This window comes from Volvox carteri (assembly GCF_000143455.1).
Source record: "Volvox carteri f. nagariensis unplaced genomic scaffold VOLCAscaffold_14, whole genome shotgun sequence".
In the NCBI taxonomy this organism is placed as follows: Eukaryota; Viridiplantae; Chlorophyta; class Chlorophyceae; order Chlamydomonadales; family Volvocaceae; genus Volvox; species Volvox carteri.
Window position 1 is genome coordinate 894,684 of NW_003307557.1, and position 15,643 is coordinate 910,326.

Sequence of the window (15,643 nt, forward strand, 5' to 3'; positions counted from 1 at the left end):
GAAAGGGAACATCGCTCATCAGGATTATTACTTAGCTAAAACAAAAACGCATGTAATGCATGTACTCGTCACACGTGCAAGATCACTCACCAAGCGGTGATGACATCGGTAGAGTGGGCTCGCCTTGCTTCCAGCCATCCTGGGATGTGTGTGCCATTACGGGGACCTGGGGCATTAATAGTCTTTTATGTTGCTACCCTCTATTATCTTAGCCACTCGCGGCACTATTCGCCATGGCCGGCACCCCTGCGTGCCGGTTCAACTCCTACCATCCTCGTCCTTAAAAGTTTTTATCGTCTATGTATAGGTCGTGGCCTGGTGTAATATTCAGGGTTGGTCCCTATGTATGTATGTGTGTATTCGGGAAAATCCGTCCCCTGCTTGCCACCCATTATTGCCGCGCGAGCGTGGTACTGGCAGGTGTGTACAGGCAGGTGTGTACTGGCAGGTGTGTACAGGCAGGTGTGTACAGGCAGGTGTGTACAGGCAGGTGTGTACAGGCAGGTGTGTACAGGCAGGTGTGTACATAAGGGCCCGGGGCGGATTCTTCCTTTATATTAGGAAGAGGAGTAAAGCGAGTCACTACCGAGCAGTACGGCACCCCCAACTGTGAGAAGGGTTCAGCTCCCTTGGCATCTCCATGAGTACTCTTTGCCTGGTGTTACACCAACCATCACACACACGCACACACACACACACACACACATACACACACACATACACACACACACACACACCAAAAAAATGCTTGGTACCTCGCTGCTTGTCAGAGCCACCACAAACCCTGCTGCTGCTGCTGCTGTTCTCTGCTGCTGCACCTGCCGGTGCCGCTGCTGCGGCCGCTGCACCTGCTGCTGCTGCCGGTGCCGCTGCCTGCTGATACCTGCAGGTCGATATGCTGAAGCGGGAACTCGGACAGTGGTTACTGCCCAACGTCCTAGTGCTACCAATAACGGAGGACAGCTGGCGTGTCCCCTCATCCTCTAGCGATGATCGCTTCTGGCACCTGAAACACCTGTGGAACCAGGACTACAGATTGATGGGCACATGGAGACTGACTTACATGCCAGCGTTTGCCCGGGACATGGGGCATAGGTGAGTGTACGTAGCAGCTGGCTGTTGAAAAGGCCTCCCAAGATGCTGGTGCAGCGCCTTAGCGCGTATTTGTAGACGTTATGTCTGCCGTACTATGTACAGCTACTACAGTGAGCTAGTTGGCAAGCGTGCATGGTCTATCTATGTAAGAACCCCAGGGACTAAGGGTTACCTCTCGGACGACGAGAGGGGTAGGGCACCGAGAATAAACGGAGGATCCATCGTTCAGACGGAGTCAGCCAACTAGGGCGTGTACCCCTAACTACCCCTAACTACCCCTAACTACCCCTAACTACCCCTAACTAATTCGTTAGGGTTGTTATAACAGCCGTCAACCATCCAATACACACGCCCAGCCCAGCCCAGCCCAGCCCAGCCAGAAAAAGGAAACTCAAATCGTTCCATCTGAGAAGACGTTAATAGAAGTAAAGGAAGGGCCGACGCGACTAACGAAGGAAAGGGAAAACAAGCCGGGGAGCCAGTACAGGCCCAGATCGGGCGGGCTTTTTGCTGATGGGACCAGTTGGTGGCTGGGGTCTTGAACGTGGGATCTGGGCGCCAGCAGCAGACGGAGGGCTTTAGGTTTTGTATGGCGGTATGACGATGTGTGCGTGCAAGGGCGTGCATGACCGTGCATGACGGTGCATGCAGGTACGTCATGCAGCTTGACGACGACTCCTTCATTATGAGTCCTGTGGGCTTTAACATTGTGGAGCTCTTCGACAAGCAGAGCTATCTTTTGGCGGCACGCAACATCATGAAGGATGTCCCCACGGTGACATGGGGCCTTCCAGAGCTTACACGCTTTTACCTCGTCGCCAATAAAATCGTGCCCACGAGACTTTTCGAGCATTGCAAGCCACATGACTTAAGTGGACTGTACACGAAGCTGAGCATTGTGAGTGCGCATATATATTTTATATTATTTACTCTCGGAAGTCTGGGAGACCCGGCACGCTGCTCTAAGGCGCTGCGTGCTGAAGTGGACGATGATGGTCCACCACGTAACCGCACTAATAACGATTTACTGTCCATGGCTCCCGCGGCTTTTACGGACACCCCCCCACTTGTGCCTGGAGCTTGTAACTTGTAACCTAATAACGAAAGCATCCGCTCTCCGTCCTGAACTGCATTCCCAAGGATTGATTGCACCCTGCCGCAATACTGTATGTGCTATTCCAACTGGCATTCGTTGCGCGTATGATTGACGACATTCAGCCGTTCATCACTTTTCGTTTTCCGCACCTTACGTATCATCGCTTGCACAATTAACACCACGCAGGATATACATGTACTATCTGCTCCTGGACTCCCACTTTCTCTGTTGTGGGCCTCCACAATCTACTCTCTCCACATGCAAATCCTTGCAGGCCAAGGGGCATGAATTTCCGGACGAACAAACGAAGGATCTCAATAGATTGCGACTCCCAAAAAGTGGAGGCTGGGACATGACAATTTTGTACGGCAACTGTCTGATGTGGAGCCTCGACTGGTGGTTCAAGCCCGAGGTAAGTTGTGATTGGTGGCGTATCCAACTGTACACTATCATTGCATCATTACACACGTATATCTGTTACACGGTTGGGGGTGCGTGACCCCATACCTGTCGAACTACCCATACGAGCCGAAGCCCCAAGGGCAAGACCTGAACGCCTAAAAGTCACAAAAAAGAGGAAATGCCGCGCTATCAGGAGAAGAGAAAAAAACTAGCGTCCAAAGGGGATAACTAAGTTGCGGTGAGCCCGCATACGTTCCAACATCCTCGCCAGACGTGCTGGCTCCCATTTCATGGCCTCCAACATGCGCTGCTGATGATCGAGTCCTTCTTCCGCGCAAATATTATTACAATCTGCGCATGCCCGTATGTATGTACGTATGCATGCCCGTACGTATGTATGCATGTGCGCACGTATGATGTGTGGGACTGGGGGGCATATCTTCACCCGTGGCCGCTACCCGGCCAAACCCTGCCTTCTCCGGTATTTCGGGGCACCCGCATCTAATCACCCTAGTTATCTTCTCAGTGGATCGCTTAAGTTCCGCACCCACCATCAGCATCCAACAGAATCTGCCGGATCGACGGCGGCCCAATTCTATTCCCGGTCGGCTCGCAAATTAACTTTACCCCAGGTCACCACCGTCCATCGACTAGGGGCACTTTACCTTCCACCATCGGAAGATATTTTCGACCCTGATATGTCTCGTTCCCGGGATCTCCCGGGGCAATGGTCCGTGCCTTATCAGTAGTGCCTAACCTGAGTATGCATGCATGTGCGTATGTATGTACCTTTGTATGACTGTATGTCTCTATGTATGTCAGGTATGCCGAGTCGACTGCCAGTTCCTTGACTGCGTGCTGCTCGCAAATTTTCGGTGCATTCAGGTGAACCGATTTGTGCAGCTATGCCTGGCGAGTGGAGGCGTCGTTAATTATCGTTGGAACGAGCAGGCAGTAATTTCCATGATGTGGCAGGTCTTTGTTAAGAAGGAACAGTTTCTCATGTTCAACTTTACATACCTGCACAGCAAGAAATCAGATGCGGTTAAAAAAGTAGAAGCAAGTATTGTGCACCCTCCGGGATGATGACATACGACAAATGATGGAGCTCCTCGAGGCAATCATCTGATCGCCTACATACCTACCCATTAAATTTAAGCAGGCAACGTATGCTGGCTAGGACTTTTATTGTGTTTTTTAATGATCTGAGCCGCGATGAGGGAAATGGCGATGTCCCCGGTGATGTATTGTATGTATGTGTGCATGTGTGTGCACTTGCATGTGTGCTGTGAGCTTGCCTGCAGTAGCGCCTTTCGCGGGACATCATGTACTCTCATGTGCACAATGCTCAATGATGCTTTACAGACTTCATGTGTGTGTGTGTGTGCGTGCATGTGACACATGCATGCAAGAGCCTATCCAACACGTCGAACCTCGCTATACCTGGAAGGCGATGATTACACTTACTAAAAGCTGTTAGGCGGTCCATCTTGAACGTGCTTCTTTGCAGAAATGTAACTGTCCATCTAGGCATCGACACGTCGAGGTCGCCATGCCTTTACTGGAAAACAGATGATCGTTCGGATTTGGGCTTTATGACCCTGATCTGACTTAAATAGAGATTTTAACCTCACGGCTACGAATTAACTCTACGAAGCGATCATGCTCTACCCAAAAACACATCCTCGCGTGGGCACGGTAGCGCTGCGTCTCAGTCGCAACGCAAACCAAGCACTGACATGCTCTCCAACACCCAAGCAAGCTACCTACCCTGCCTAACGCTCTTAATCGCGTTACCTTCCTACATTGCAAGCTGACCGCACCCACCTCCGCAGTCTGTTCATTTCCTGCAGTCCTATGCTGCAGTCGTACCCGCGTCACGCCGACGGATTCGGCCAATAATGGGAGACATAGTACTAACGGCAGAAATCACTCACTCAAGGGTGCGCCGCGCTCTATGCTCTCAAGTCATGCAGCCCCGCAAGACAAAAGCAACGCTCTAGGAAAAACCCGCAAAGGCCTCAGCACGCGACAGCAACCTACGCGTCTGCTGCGCGTCGGGTGGATGAGCGAAGCAAGTTAGCGTAAAAATCTGCAAGTCGTAAATCCTATGCGGCTTCTGCGGACGCCGTCTCCTCGATTGCAGCTGGAGTGGCTGGCGCGACGGCTTCCGCCTCCTCCGCGGCAGCAGGCTTGGCATCTGCAGCGGCATCGCCGCCCTTCTCCTCCAAAAACTTGACCATGTCGCGCTGCATGGAGGGGCGAGGATGGCGTAAAAAGACAATGCATTACAGCAGGGAATTACAAAGGAAGACCGGCTGCACGGTGCGTGGCCTAATGAACATATAGGAAAAGGCTAATTCTGCAGGGGGAAAGCCCTGCATGTGCGAGGCTGCGATGTGCGGCGCATGACCTAAAGCACGACGAGGAACGGGGCCCCCTTCGCCATCCTTGGGTGCTTGGGCATAAATTCCTAGTCGCTCTTGTGCCTTTGAAAGGCACGTCTCTTTCATATGGGCCTAGAACTGCATTATCAATGGAGCGCCACCATAACCAGGCACCAGGTCTTCTCTGCTGGCTCTTCAATGATATTAGTAAATCTCATTGTCTTCATTTGTGAGATCGATTAGCTATCCTAACATTTATTTTTGTACCGTTAGTTACTTACCTATGGGTCAATCCCCCAGTCTCCGCTCTCATCGCAATCCAGGGGTATCAATTCATCCTTGGCTCTGGACAGACCAACAATGGATCCTACGGTGTGTTTGGCAGGGCTGCATACCTGCTGAACCTGTTGGCATCCCACTGACGCTACCCACCTCCTTATTCAACTTGGCCACATCCAGGGGGGTCTGGTCGGCGTCGTTCTTCACGTCCAGCTCCGCCCCAGCAGCGAGCAGCACCTTGGCAATGGCCAGACGGCCGTACCCTGAGAACCATGCCATCCAGCAGGGCCCAACCCGGGTTTCAGACTGTGAGCGAGTCCTTGTCCCCGTTGCGGAACGTTCGAAGTGTGTGTGTGTGTGTGTGTGTGTGTTACAACTTAAGAGCTGCGTTACTCTCCGAAATATGATAGCTCTCTTTCCCGCGCAGCAGGACAGGAAGGAGGCGTGCTGGCAGGGTGCGATGGCCCTAGGAAACCATGCCGTAGGTTTGCCACAACATTCACTAAACCGCGCAGTTCATGCGCTCACGGCAAAACAAAGGTATTCCACTTCGGCGGTGTTAAAGCCACCTGCCTTGACCCCAAGCTTTCACGACCATCGTGCTATAGCTGTGGCGTGGCAGCTGTGGTGGGCAGCATGCAGTGGTGGTAGTGTGCATAGGTAGTGAAGATGTCTGTAGCATTGGGCGGCTCTCTCACCTGCTGCATAGTGCATAAGCGTGTTCTTCTTGGGGTCCCGGAAGGCCAGGTCACCTCCCTTGGCAATCAGGAGCTTAACGATCTCCAAACGGTTGAAGCCAACCGCCACGCCCAGCGCCGAGATCCCGCGATCGTTCTGGAAACAACAACAAAATAACAACGCAATCAAGGTAAGGTCTCTCTCTCTCTAAAGAAAGAAAAAGGGGACGTCACGAACACGACTCCTTAGCCCTAAGGAAGCCGACCCAATCCTCCAGGCTTTGAGAGGTAGGCAAAAGGGCTACCGGGACAACCGCAGAGCACTTGGGAAGGCGGCGGGCGGACCGGACTATTGCTTGGGTTGAGATAAGGTTGAGATAAGTGCTATAAGAGTCGATCATCCGAGGTGGACGGATATGCGTAATGGGTATGGGAAGATGTGCAGCTTCCGCATTACAGTGCAGGAGCAGTAGGCATACATACAAATATACATACATGCTACTCGCCCAGGGTGCGTATATCCACGTTGATAAGGACGAGGGCTGAATGCGCTGACGGCTTACCAGGGCGTTCACGTCAGCGCCCTCCTCCATGAAGCGGGTGGCAGCCTCCACGTCTCCGTGCTTGGCAGCATCGTGCAAGTTGTTAATGAGCTGCAACATTACCCGAGGATTGAGTAGACGTGAAGTACAAGGAAAACAGACAACAAAGCAAGGTATCATGTTTGTGCCATCGCATTAGACGAGGGAAGGTTCTAGAAGGGGATAACCTCCGACACGTGGATCAGCCTTGCAGAGGAGGTCCGTGGACCCTGCATAACAACGGCGATCAAGGCCCCGCTCTGAAGTTCCTTTTCTTTCCGTTCCTGGAAGGCACGAAGCCACACTAACGCTCCGAACTGGACATACTGATAAGCCTATCAAGTTCTCTTTTCTACGTTCCCCTTCTCTGTTTCGTGAGACCACACAATGATTTATAGCAACTTGGCAACAAAACCAAATGATTAAAGAATTCAACGTGCGTCCCACCTTCTTGGCTTCGGCTGCAGCCGCGTCGCCCTCCGGTGCCGGCGCCGCTTGCCCACCGTCGTTGTTCACATTCAAGGCCCTGAGCTTTTGACTGATCTTGAGCATCAGCTCCGCATCGTCCCAGTACCTGCTCGCTCGGTGAAGGGGACGCCGGAGACGGGCCGTGATTATTAGTGCTGATTGACACCTGTCCGGTAAATGTCTCGCGACAAAACAGCTTGCCAAGATCTTCGCAACGCGCCAGCGCGGGAAAAGAGCGGGGGTCACTATCGTCCTATCGCATCGGCCATCTGGGTCATTGCAGATCAAAAGGCTCGATTCCGCCCATGCTAGGTCTCGCCTTAGGACCTTAGAACCTGTTTCAGGAGCTGCTCATATCGTAGCATGCATGACAAACGTCAAATAAGATACCAGCAACAAGAATGCGTGCGTATAAAGCCGATGTATCAGAATGCCCTATATCACACCAGATCAAATCACCGGAACTTAAAAAACACTAAAACCTCAGCAGTGTTTTGGGGGCGGTGTGGCCTGAGCAACCTGAAATCAGCGTTTTACGGTTCTGCTCGGTTGTAGACCCATTCATTCCGAAGTGGGTACGCCTCCTTTTCCCCCTCCTTCCGAAGTGGGGCCCCCTCTCCAGCGGATACCCACGACGTGCACGCACTTTTGGAACGCCGCGGCGCCATTGGTTTTCATGTCCTCAAACATGTCCTGGAACTCGGGATCCTCTTTAAGGGCGCTGAGGCGCTCCATCATGGCGGGGGCCTGGGGGGCCTGTGCGGAAAGGTAGCGACAGGAGGAGAGAAGGCACACATAGGCACACCACATGGAGCCATGCGCGGCGGCCAGTAGTCTCAGGATGGCTCTTCTCCGGCAAGATGCCACTTGAGGAGATAGCCCTTAAGCACGGGACGATACGCGAATCGGGGGGATACTTAACGGACGCGCATGTTGCCGGTTTAGTACATGGGCGAATTCCATATGATCGCACCGGTGGCTAAAGCAATCGACATGCCAACGCGTGTCGAGGGTTTTATACCAATTGGAGCATTTTCCACGCTTATACTGTCCCATCATTGTGATCTTGAATAGGAAAACACGGGCGGAATCCCACTCTTATTGGACCTGAAACCTCGCGAAAACCCACCAGCATATTGCTGAAAGCATTCGCCATAGCCGGATTGTGCATAATCATTTGAGCCTGCTCATAAGCTGCCTTGGCAGCCGCTGGGTTTGACTTCAGGTACGCTACGAGCGCCTGCGCTTGGGCTGCTGGCATGCCGGGAGGAATCTTGATGGGCACCTACAAATGTTCAGGACAAACGATTAGCCAGAGCGTTGCATTTTCATAAGACAAGCCCGGCTCCTACAGCTCGCCAGTTATTGGACATGATGCAGCTGGCCAGTTATATGACATGACAAGCGAAGCAGAACCATGGGCGCCACAAAGGAGAATCCTAGATCTCCTGATAGATCCAAAAACTAGACACTATAGCACAACCGAAATGTGCGGACCTCGGTCCCATCTTCCAGGGTTACAGTTTGCGCTTCAATGATAGGGAGTTGACGAGTATGGGCTGCCGCCGTCCGTCGCCCAGCTGCCTTCCGTGCCGGAAGAGCTGGTGCTTTTGTCATCCTATGTTCACTGGAACCTTCAGAAATCAGGGATTGATCCTGATTAACAAGCCGTGCTTATCAATTGAGGTAACTGCATACGATTGCCTGCTTCAAGCAAAGCAATGTTCTCGCTATAGTCATAGCCCATGAAGATTGTTGAATACTTTTACATCTAGATCTGTTTGGACGAATGTCGTACGCCGCTGGACAACGGGAAACTGCCAAGCGCATAGGTACTTAGGCAGATAAGAAAAGCGATCTTGTTCAGTATGCAAAACATTATTGCCTAGCGAACACATTTATGACATGTCCCTCGGCACACATGGCAAACTCTTGTCACAAGCAGTATCATCGCCAGGACCTAACAACGCAGCGCCATCGACTACCTCCCGGCAACAAACACGTGCCGAAAACGTGTTAAGCTTAGCTAACATAAACGCACGGCAATTCGGCGGCTCCGCACACGCGAATGTGCAACAACCTTCAGGGATGCACGCTGATGTCGCTAAGCAATACTCAAGGGGGGGCGCGGGGCTCGCAAACATCCAACAATTCCGAAGTTTCAAAGCCGTTGGCCTCTCATGTACACGCAATGCACGTTCACATGCCGCTCCGATACAAAATGCTAGTCATTTGTACAAGTAACCATGTTAACCTTTGTCGGGACACTTTCTGCCCAACACCCTCGCCTTTCATGTTCCACGTAACAAGCAGACCGCCCGAGCGTGTCAACACAAAACACCGGATACACCTAACCGCACACCAATTGTCGCTGGTTTATTGTGCGTTCCGGCTCCAGGAGTTGCTTAGCGCTCGTAGCTGGGAGACCGATCCCGACGCTCAGGAGCGGGGCTGCGGCTCCGGCTGCGGCCCCGCGGAGGGGGAGAGGCCCTGCGCTCGAAGCGCGGCGGACTGCGCTCGGGGGACCGGCGGGCCCTTGATCGCGAGCGGGAACGAGACCTGTCACAGCGGGCACAGGGATTGCAGGAAATGCGACGCCGCATTTCAGGATTTTAGTCACACGGATTAGGGCCACCCTGAAATCCTTCGCGGTGCACAAACAGCCTAAGTATCATAAGTTCCAAACCAAACTGTACACGCAAGAAGACTTGCCTGTCACGGCCGCGGTAGCCGCCACGGTCGCGGTCGAGGTCGCGATCTCGGCCGTAGTCCCGGTCCCTATCGCGGCCGCCGTAGTCGCGATCCCGGTCATCACGGCCAAAGTCGGGCACGCGAATATTCGGGTCCTCGTTCTAAAAGGACAAACAGGGAAACGGGAGTTGGATACTTTGGATGAACGTGTCACAATCGGGGTAGTCCGAACCTGGCTCAGCTGACGCGTATTTACCAACTTACGGCTAGTGATTATGCTCGAGTAACAACGGAAATCGGCATAACAGTCCTCGAGGAGCCGAAGGTATCCCAGGGAATTCTCACCTGCACGAATTCCACAGCCAGTGTGCGGCCGTCCATCTGGGCACCATTGCTCCGTTCCAGGGCCCGCACTGCGGATTCCACGTCCACAAACTGCACGAAGCTATAGTTCTTCTTTATCTGTACGCGCGACAACCGTCCGAAACGGGAGAAATAACGCTCAATGTCGCGTTCCGACGTCCGCCGTACATCCTGCGCAGCACAGCATGTAATGCATGTCAGTAGTTGAGAGTGGAGGCCGTCACTCACCAGGTTGAAGCAGGCAAACATGAAAAGCAAGACAAGCTGATGCAAGCCTTGTTGGCAACAACTAAACCCACACATGTGCGGTTTCACGACCAGTTCCCTTGCCCTTTCATCCCCCGAACACCCTACTCACGAAGTTTACGACGAAGAGCGTTTTGGATGGGCGGGTGTCGCGCTTCCGGTCAGCTTCTGTTTTCTGGAAATCCAGGGCCCAGCACGGAAAATCGTCAGCAATGCACCACTACATCACTAGGATGCACTCCACTCTAACATGCATCCTTGCTTTAAGCAGCGCTCCGCAGTCATCTACATAGTGCTACACATGTCCATCATGCATGAACACGAGTGAACGTCAGCCTGCACCGCTTTAAAACCCATAATGACATCGGCACAAAACCACTTCTATATTCCCACACCAGCCCGGTCCTTCACATTGAAGCACTGTGCCAGGCAGAGAATCGCTGGACCAGCTCTGTCGTTCCTTACCTGCGCCCACTCCACACGTAGTTGCCTGCGCTTGTAGCCCCATTCAGTCCGATCCAGGCGTCTAACAGCTTCATCACCATCCTCCTTATATCGCATATACACGAAAGCGAAGCCTGGAAAGGTCGCGAGATGAGATTCAAGCACGCAAAGCACTATAAAGGTGGCGTCCAGGGCTCGTATGCACGTGGCGTCAAATCCGCTGCATGAATGGGCAGTCACTTCCCAGCGTGCCACACATCACCCCGGGCCAAAAATGACACAAGACATTTGGTCCTTTGGGGGCTGTGAGCCACGTAGCTTTTCCGAGCTACACCACCAAGCTGTCTCGCCGCCGGCACCACTCCTGAGCATGCATTGAGCTGCGACATATAATGCTTGTAAGCACACGGGATTTCACTCCACACACTCCGATCGCAGGCTGGAGAGCTGATGATTGCAAAGCAAGGTGTCCCCTACACACCTGGCTTTTACAACCTAGTGGCATGCAGAAACAATGGTAGCCAGCAGAAGTGGCATGTGAAATTGTTGGCAAAGCGTTGGTTCAACACGTCGTCGTGACGAAAATGCGGGGGTAGGCGGTGGTAGGCATCGTTGGATGGCATGTTGATTGGCGCAGGCGAGCTGGGCAGGCAGGCGCACTTGATGTTGTGGAAATAGTCGGGATGCACTTAGTTGCCCCCGCGGTACAGCCTGACGGTGTGGGCGTAGCAACCCCTCTGACAAGCGATAGGGACCACGGGCGCGGCACGCTTTTGGCCTGTGAGCCTCTCATGGACGAACGCCGGCGCCCTCTAGAAAGACGAATCGGGCTCGCGCAAAGCTCTCTAGAATGACCGGGGAAATACACTACGTCGAACTTGACCATGATGCCTTGCCTTGCTTCATATCAATCTTCTCCACAGGTCCTGTAATACAGAAGCAAAAGCCCTATAATACAGCACTTGATTGGGCCGTTCAGCTTACAAAGACATCCCCTATGGACTGAGCTTGCTTACCGTATTTCTCCATCAGCCTGATGATTTCCCTCTCCTCCGCATCATACTGAGAACGCCACAAGAACGGGAGCGGGAAACATGGAAACGTAAACACACCGCCGAAACGGCCGACTCTGCCGCATAACTCTGCTTATTCCTAGCGAGCATACTGAATATTCAACTCACCTCAAAATTCCTGGTTTCCAATGACCAGAAAAATTGTGACCAAAAGGTGAAAATTTGGGGGACGAAGGGCCGGAGGGTCAACACAAGACCCGCGATGTCTACATTCAATAAAGGTCAAATTCTCCGCGTACCCGACGAAAACGGGCCGATCTGGCCGCTCACTCATGGCGCTTGGTCAAGCCTTGCGGTAATGTTGAGGAAAAGATCGAACAGGGGTCCCTTAGTATCTGTTGCTTGTTGTCCTATTGTACAGTATTTCGTATTAATGTTGAGAAACGAGCCATTCACAAAATTATTTACTGCCGCCATAAGCTTTGTATGGAAGCACATGGCCAACGGCATGGGTCGTTAGGGCGATTCATCTGTGGGTCGCCAAAGATGTAAAGCACAATCCAGCAGTTTCTTGAATACATAAGGACCCCAAGGAAATATGCACAGGGATGGCGTGCCATGAAACCCTGGGCGTCCGTAACGTCCGGCTTCACGGTCCCCAAAGCCGAAACATTCTGCATGCTACGAGATACGCAGCGTTGAGGCATAGAACATGTATTCTCCAAGAGGCCTTATCTAGGCGGGCAGCACTTCTTGCTTCAATTTCGTTGCCCGGCATCTTCCAAGAGACAGCGCCTGTCGCGGGCACATGTCCGACGTGTAAGCGCACAGACTTGCTCATACCGTGCCCATGGCATACTGTCATGTGTACAATGTATTCGGGGGCTACCTTGCCCGCAAAGCGTTAACAGCCCACACCCGGACCGGCACCCCAGCATCATGGCCGAGCTTGTTGCCGCAGTAGACGTTGGAAAGCTGCTTGCCTGTTTTACTCCATACACGCCCAGGAGGCCTCGATCATCATCAGGCTAATCATATACTGACCCATGGGACTTTCTGGAACTGCGCGCGCAGGCGTCGGAGCAGTGGACGGAACGCTGGGAAGGTACCATTCCGTCCTAGCAGTGCGGCACGTGCGCGCCTCATAATTGCCTAAAGTTTGATACCACCAATGCCCCCGGAATGCGTAAAGTAATGTGTGCACGCCTGCGCGGCGCGGCGCAGCGCATCAAGGCATGGCGCCCCGCTGCACACAGTCCAACACAAGCACACCAGAAGCTCATTTTGACTTGCTAGGAGCATCTCCTACACAACACAGTCACCAACTCCGTGGCTCTCATGCGTCTCCGCAGCTGCGCTGGCCTGCGTTCCTGTGTCTCGAGCTTCGATGACAGACCGGGCCATTTTGTGGCGCCTTGGACATACGACTCCGTCAGTCGCGCGGACGCTGTACAGATGTTAGCGCAGGCCATACAGGGCCTCGGAGGTGATGTGCAGAAGGTAGAAAATGCCGTCTCGTATGGCTATGTGTACGCCACGTGGACGACATGGCCGGGCACGGATGACGTAGAGTTCTTCCTGCCGGATGGGGATACCACGGTGGGTGAGATGGCTGGCTGGGTAGCCAGCAAAAGGCTGGGGCCTGCGCTTCTAGATGGGTTACACAATGGATGGGTTTGAGTTTGAGGCGGCATGCTGGATATGTTGTTTTCAGCTGGGTAGCTGGCTTGAGGGTGCATGGGTTGCATAGTTGGCTACTTTACCTCTGTGCCGTTGAGAGGTCTGCCTGGGCCGTTATAAGGTCAAGTTGGGAATAAGGGAGGCGCCCGATCGCATCTCTTACCACCCAAAACATTCGAGCGCATGCGTTTACATATATCAGACATAAAAACGCAGAGACATACGTACGTCTGTTCGTGCGTAGGTATGTAGGCACATGTACGTACGTGTGTTCGTACTGGTGATTGCCCGCAGGTGCTCGTGCGCTCGGCAGCTCGGCAACAGGGCGTACCTGACTGGGGCCGTAACGAGCGCAGGCTGGAGCAGGTCCGGCTGGAGCTAGGCTGGGAGCCTGTGAGTGGGACCGTGCCGCGCAGGGGGCGCGGCTGTACAGGGAGCGGGGCGTGCAGGTCTGCTTGGGGTCTGCAGGGAATGGGCTGGGCAGGGCCCCTCGGTACTGCGATCTTCGACCATTGACTGCTTTTGTCCTCGCAGCTGCTCCCCGGTTCAGTTCCGTGTGCTAGCATTTTTGTTGTAGTACGCAGGATCATGCCTAATTACTTTTAAAGTAACCATTTGCTTAAATGTATTCTGCTTATATATTATATATATTAAAGATACGAAAGCGATAGATGTATGGGGCCGTATGCGCGTCCCCTTGCAGGTACCCATCCTGCGAAACCGACGGCGGGCGCTCTTCTTCGTAGAGTCGCCTTGGGACAGCTTCGGCCCTGTGCCGCCCACGGATCCTGACTATCGGTACGATGTAGACCTAGATTCAGAGCAGTGATGTGGCTGCTTGGCTGGCTGGCTGCCATGTCGGGTATCTGCGGTACCCTGCAGGGGTAACGATGGCTGATGGCTAATGTAGGGATAATATCCCGGAGAACCATCCTTCCAGAAGCTTTCGTCCGGAAGACCGTAGATTGGAGAGCGCGTCTGAAAGATTTGATGGGTGGAGCAGCTGTCAGGGGAAAGAGGAACGGAGTGATGTGAAGGCGTAGGAGGGTTTCGACGCGATTGGTTGGTCTTTGGGCTACAGCTTGAGGGGAGGCAGCTGCGGATGCGGTAGCGCAACCCCTATGCAACTGCTCCCCCCATTGGCGATACATGAATGGACGCAAAACATGCAGTGTACTTCTTTTTACATGCAACTACGGTGTGTTGAGCAGGTGTTTGGTGCTGTTGGCGAGGTGTCGTTTGGAAACTGTATTGCGATGTTAAAATTTTGGCGATGTTCAAGCTGTGACAGTGCCCTAGTCTAGTGGTCTCCTTGGTATCGTTTATTACATGAATGTGTCTGCGGACAGAGAGGACTGTGTGTCGATTTCCGGGGTGCTCCGCTAAAAGGCTTTTGCCATGACACGGTGCAGCCTGGCGGATGCAGTGATATCACGTTATCCGGAATTTTCCAGGAGTCTCAGGTTCGACTATAATCCTAAGAGCTTCAGGTGGTGGGGCATAATGGTAGCCCCCGCCACTGGATGTTTACAAAGAGCTCCGTGAAATGCGAAGGCGGAGAAATGTGCTCAAGTGGCCCTTTCAGGCCGGCATTGCATGCTCGCCACCAAGACCTATGCACTTTCAGTCTTCCAGCGCATGTCAGGTTGGACGCCTCTTGATTAGCCCTCTCCGTCGCTTGCCCGTTGCATCGCCGGACCAAGCACAATCACGCTTCCGTTCAGAGGTGTTGAGGAGGCCAGGCACCTTCGCCTGCTGCGCCGAGCCGAAAGGTCCGGTCCACTTAGTCGCCACGGCCCATCCAACCAGACGCCTAGCCATAACTCGCCATCGCCAAGATACCCAGGGACCAACCAACACGATCCATTAACGACCGCTCCGTACAGCCGAAACGCCGACGCGTTGGACAGTGCCCCGGACAAATACTGCTCCTGGTTCCTCATGAAGATGTTCGAAAGCCCCCCTGGAGGCCTCGGTACGCCTAGCGCGCGTTGCGTCATTCTGGTATACCTGAGGAGGTTCCGGAACCGTCCTTTACGGTCTCCTGAGGAAAGTCCGCTGACTCGCGCGCGTGCGCTGGTCGCTTCAGCCTTGACGAAACCCCATGCCCAAACCAGCACTCTTCATCAGTACAGGCACCAGTACAGACCTCTGCATGACCCAGTCTAATTTCCTCTATAAGCAAAACGCTGTCTAATTTCCTCTATAATCGACGCAATCG

At 53.3% G+C, this 15,643-nt stretch overlaps 3 protein-coding genes across 3 annotated transcripts; 2 read left to right on the top strand and 1 right to left on the bottom strand.

The window, feature by feature from the left end:
* Positions 1 to 895: 895 nt before the first annotated feature.
* VOLCADRAFT_104304 (uncharacterized protein) lies at positions 896 to 8,304 on the top strand (the record flags this gene model as incomplete). Its single annotated transcript, XM_002949343.1, has 12 exons — positions 896 to 1,095; positions 1,747 to 1,993; positions 2,466 to 2,603; positions 3,479 to 4,431; positions 5,002 to 5,111; positions 5,547 to 5,682; positions 6,089 to 6,178; positions 6,554 to 6,680; positions 7,221 to 7,330; positions 7,704 to 7,859; positions 8,072 to 8,139; positions 8,243 to 8,304. 4 exons carry the CDS (start codon positions 896 to 898, stop codon positions 3,677 to 3,679), a joined length of 786 nt encoding a protein of 261 aa, XP_002949389.1. The 3' UTR covers positions 3,680 to 4,431; positions 5,002 to 5,111; positions 5,547 to 5,682; positions 6,089 to 6,178; positions 6,554 to 6,680; positions 7,221 to 7,330; positions 7,704 to 7,859; positions 8,072 to 8,139; positions 8,243 to 8,304.
* A 1,645-nt stretch (positions 8,305 to 9,949) lies between these two features.
* VOLCADRAFT_80657 (uncharacterized protein) lies at positions 9,950 to 11,564 on the bottom strand (the record flags this gene model as incomplete). The annotated part of the gene is made up of 5 exons (XM_002949458.1): positions 11,500 to 11,564; positions 11,335 to 11,380; positions 10,751 to 11,244; positions 10,398 to 10,460; positions 9,950 to 10,210 (listed from the first exon to the last, which is right to left on the bottom strand). The coding sequence occupies exons 3-5, from the start codon at positions 10,844 to 10,846 to the stop codon at positions 9,950 to 9,952; spliced, it is 420 nt and encodes a 139-aa protein (XP_002949504.1). The 5' UTR covers positions 10,847 to 11,244; positions 11,335 to 11,380; positions 11,500 to 11,564.
* Positions 11,565 to 11,930: 366 nt separating this feature from the next.
* Positions 11,931 to 14,251, top strand: VOLCADRAFT_117200 (uncharacterized protein; the record flags this gene model as incomplete). Its single annotated transcript, XM_002949344.1, has 4 exons — positions 11,931 to 11,956; positions 13,095 to 13,341; positions 13,717 to 13,815; positions 14,126 to 14,251. 4 exons carry the CDS (start codon positions 11,931 to 11,933, stop codon positions 14,249 to 14,251), a joined length of 498 nt encoding a protein of 165 aa, XP_002949390.1.
* Between the last annotated feature and the right edge of the window lie 1,392 nt (positions 14,252 to 15,643).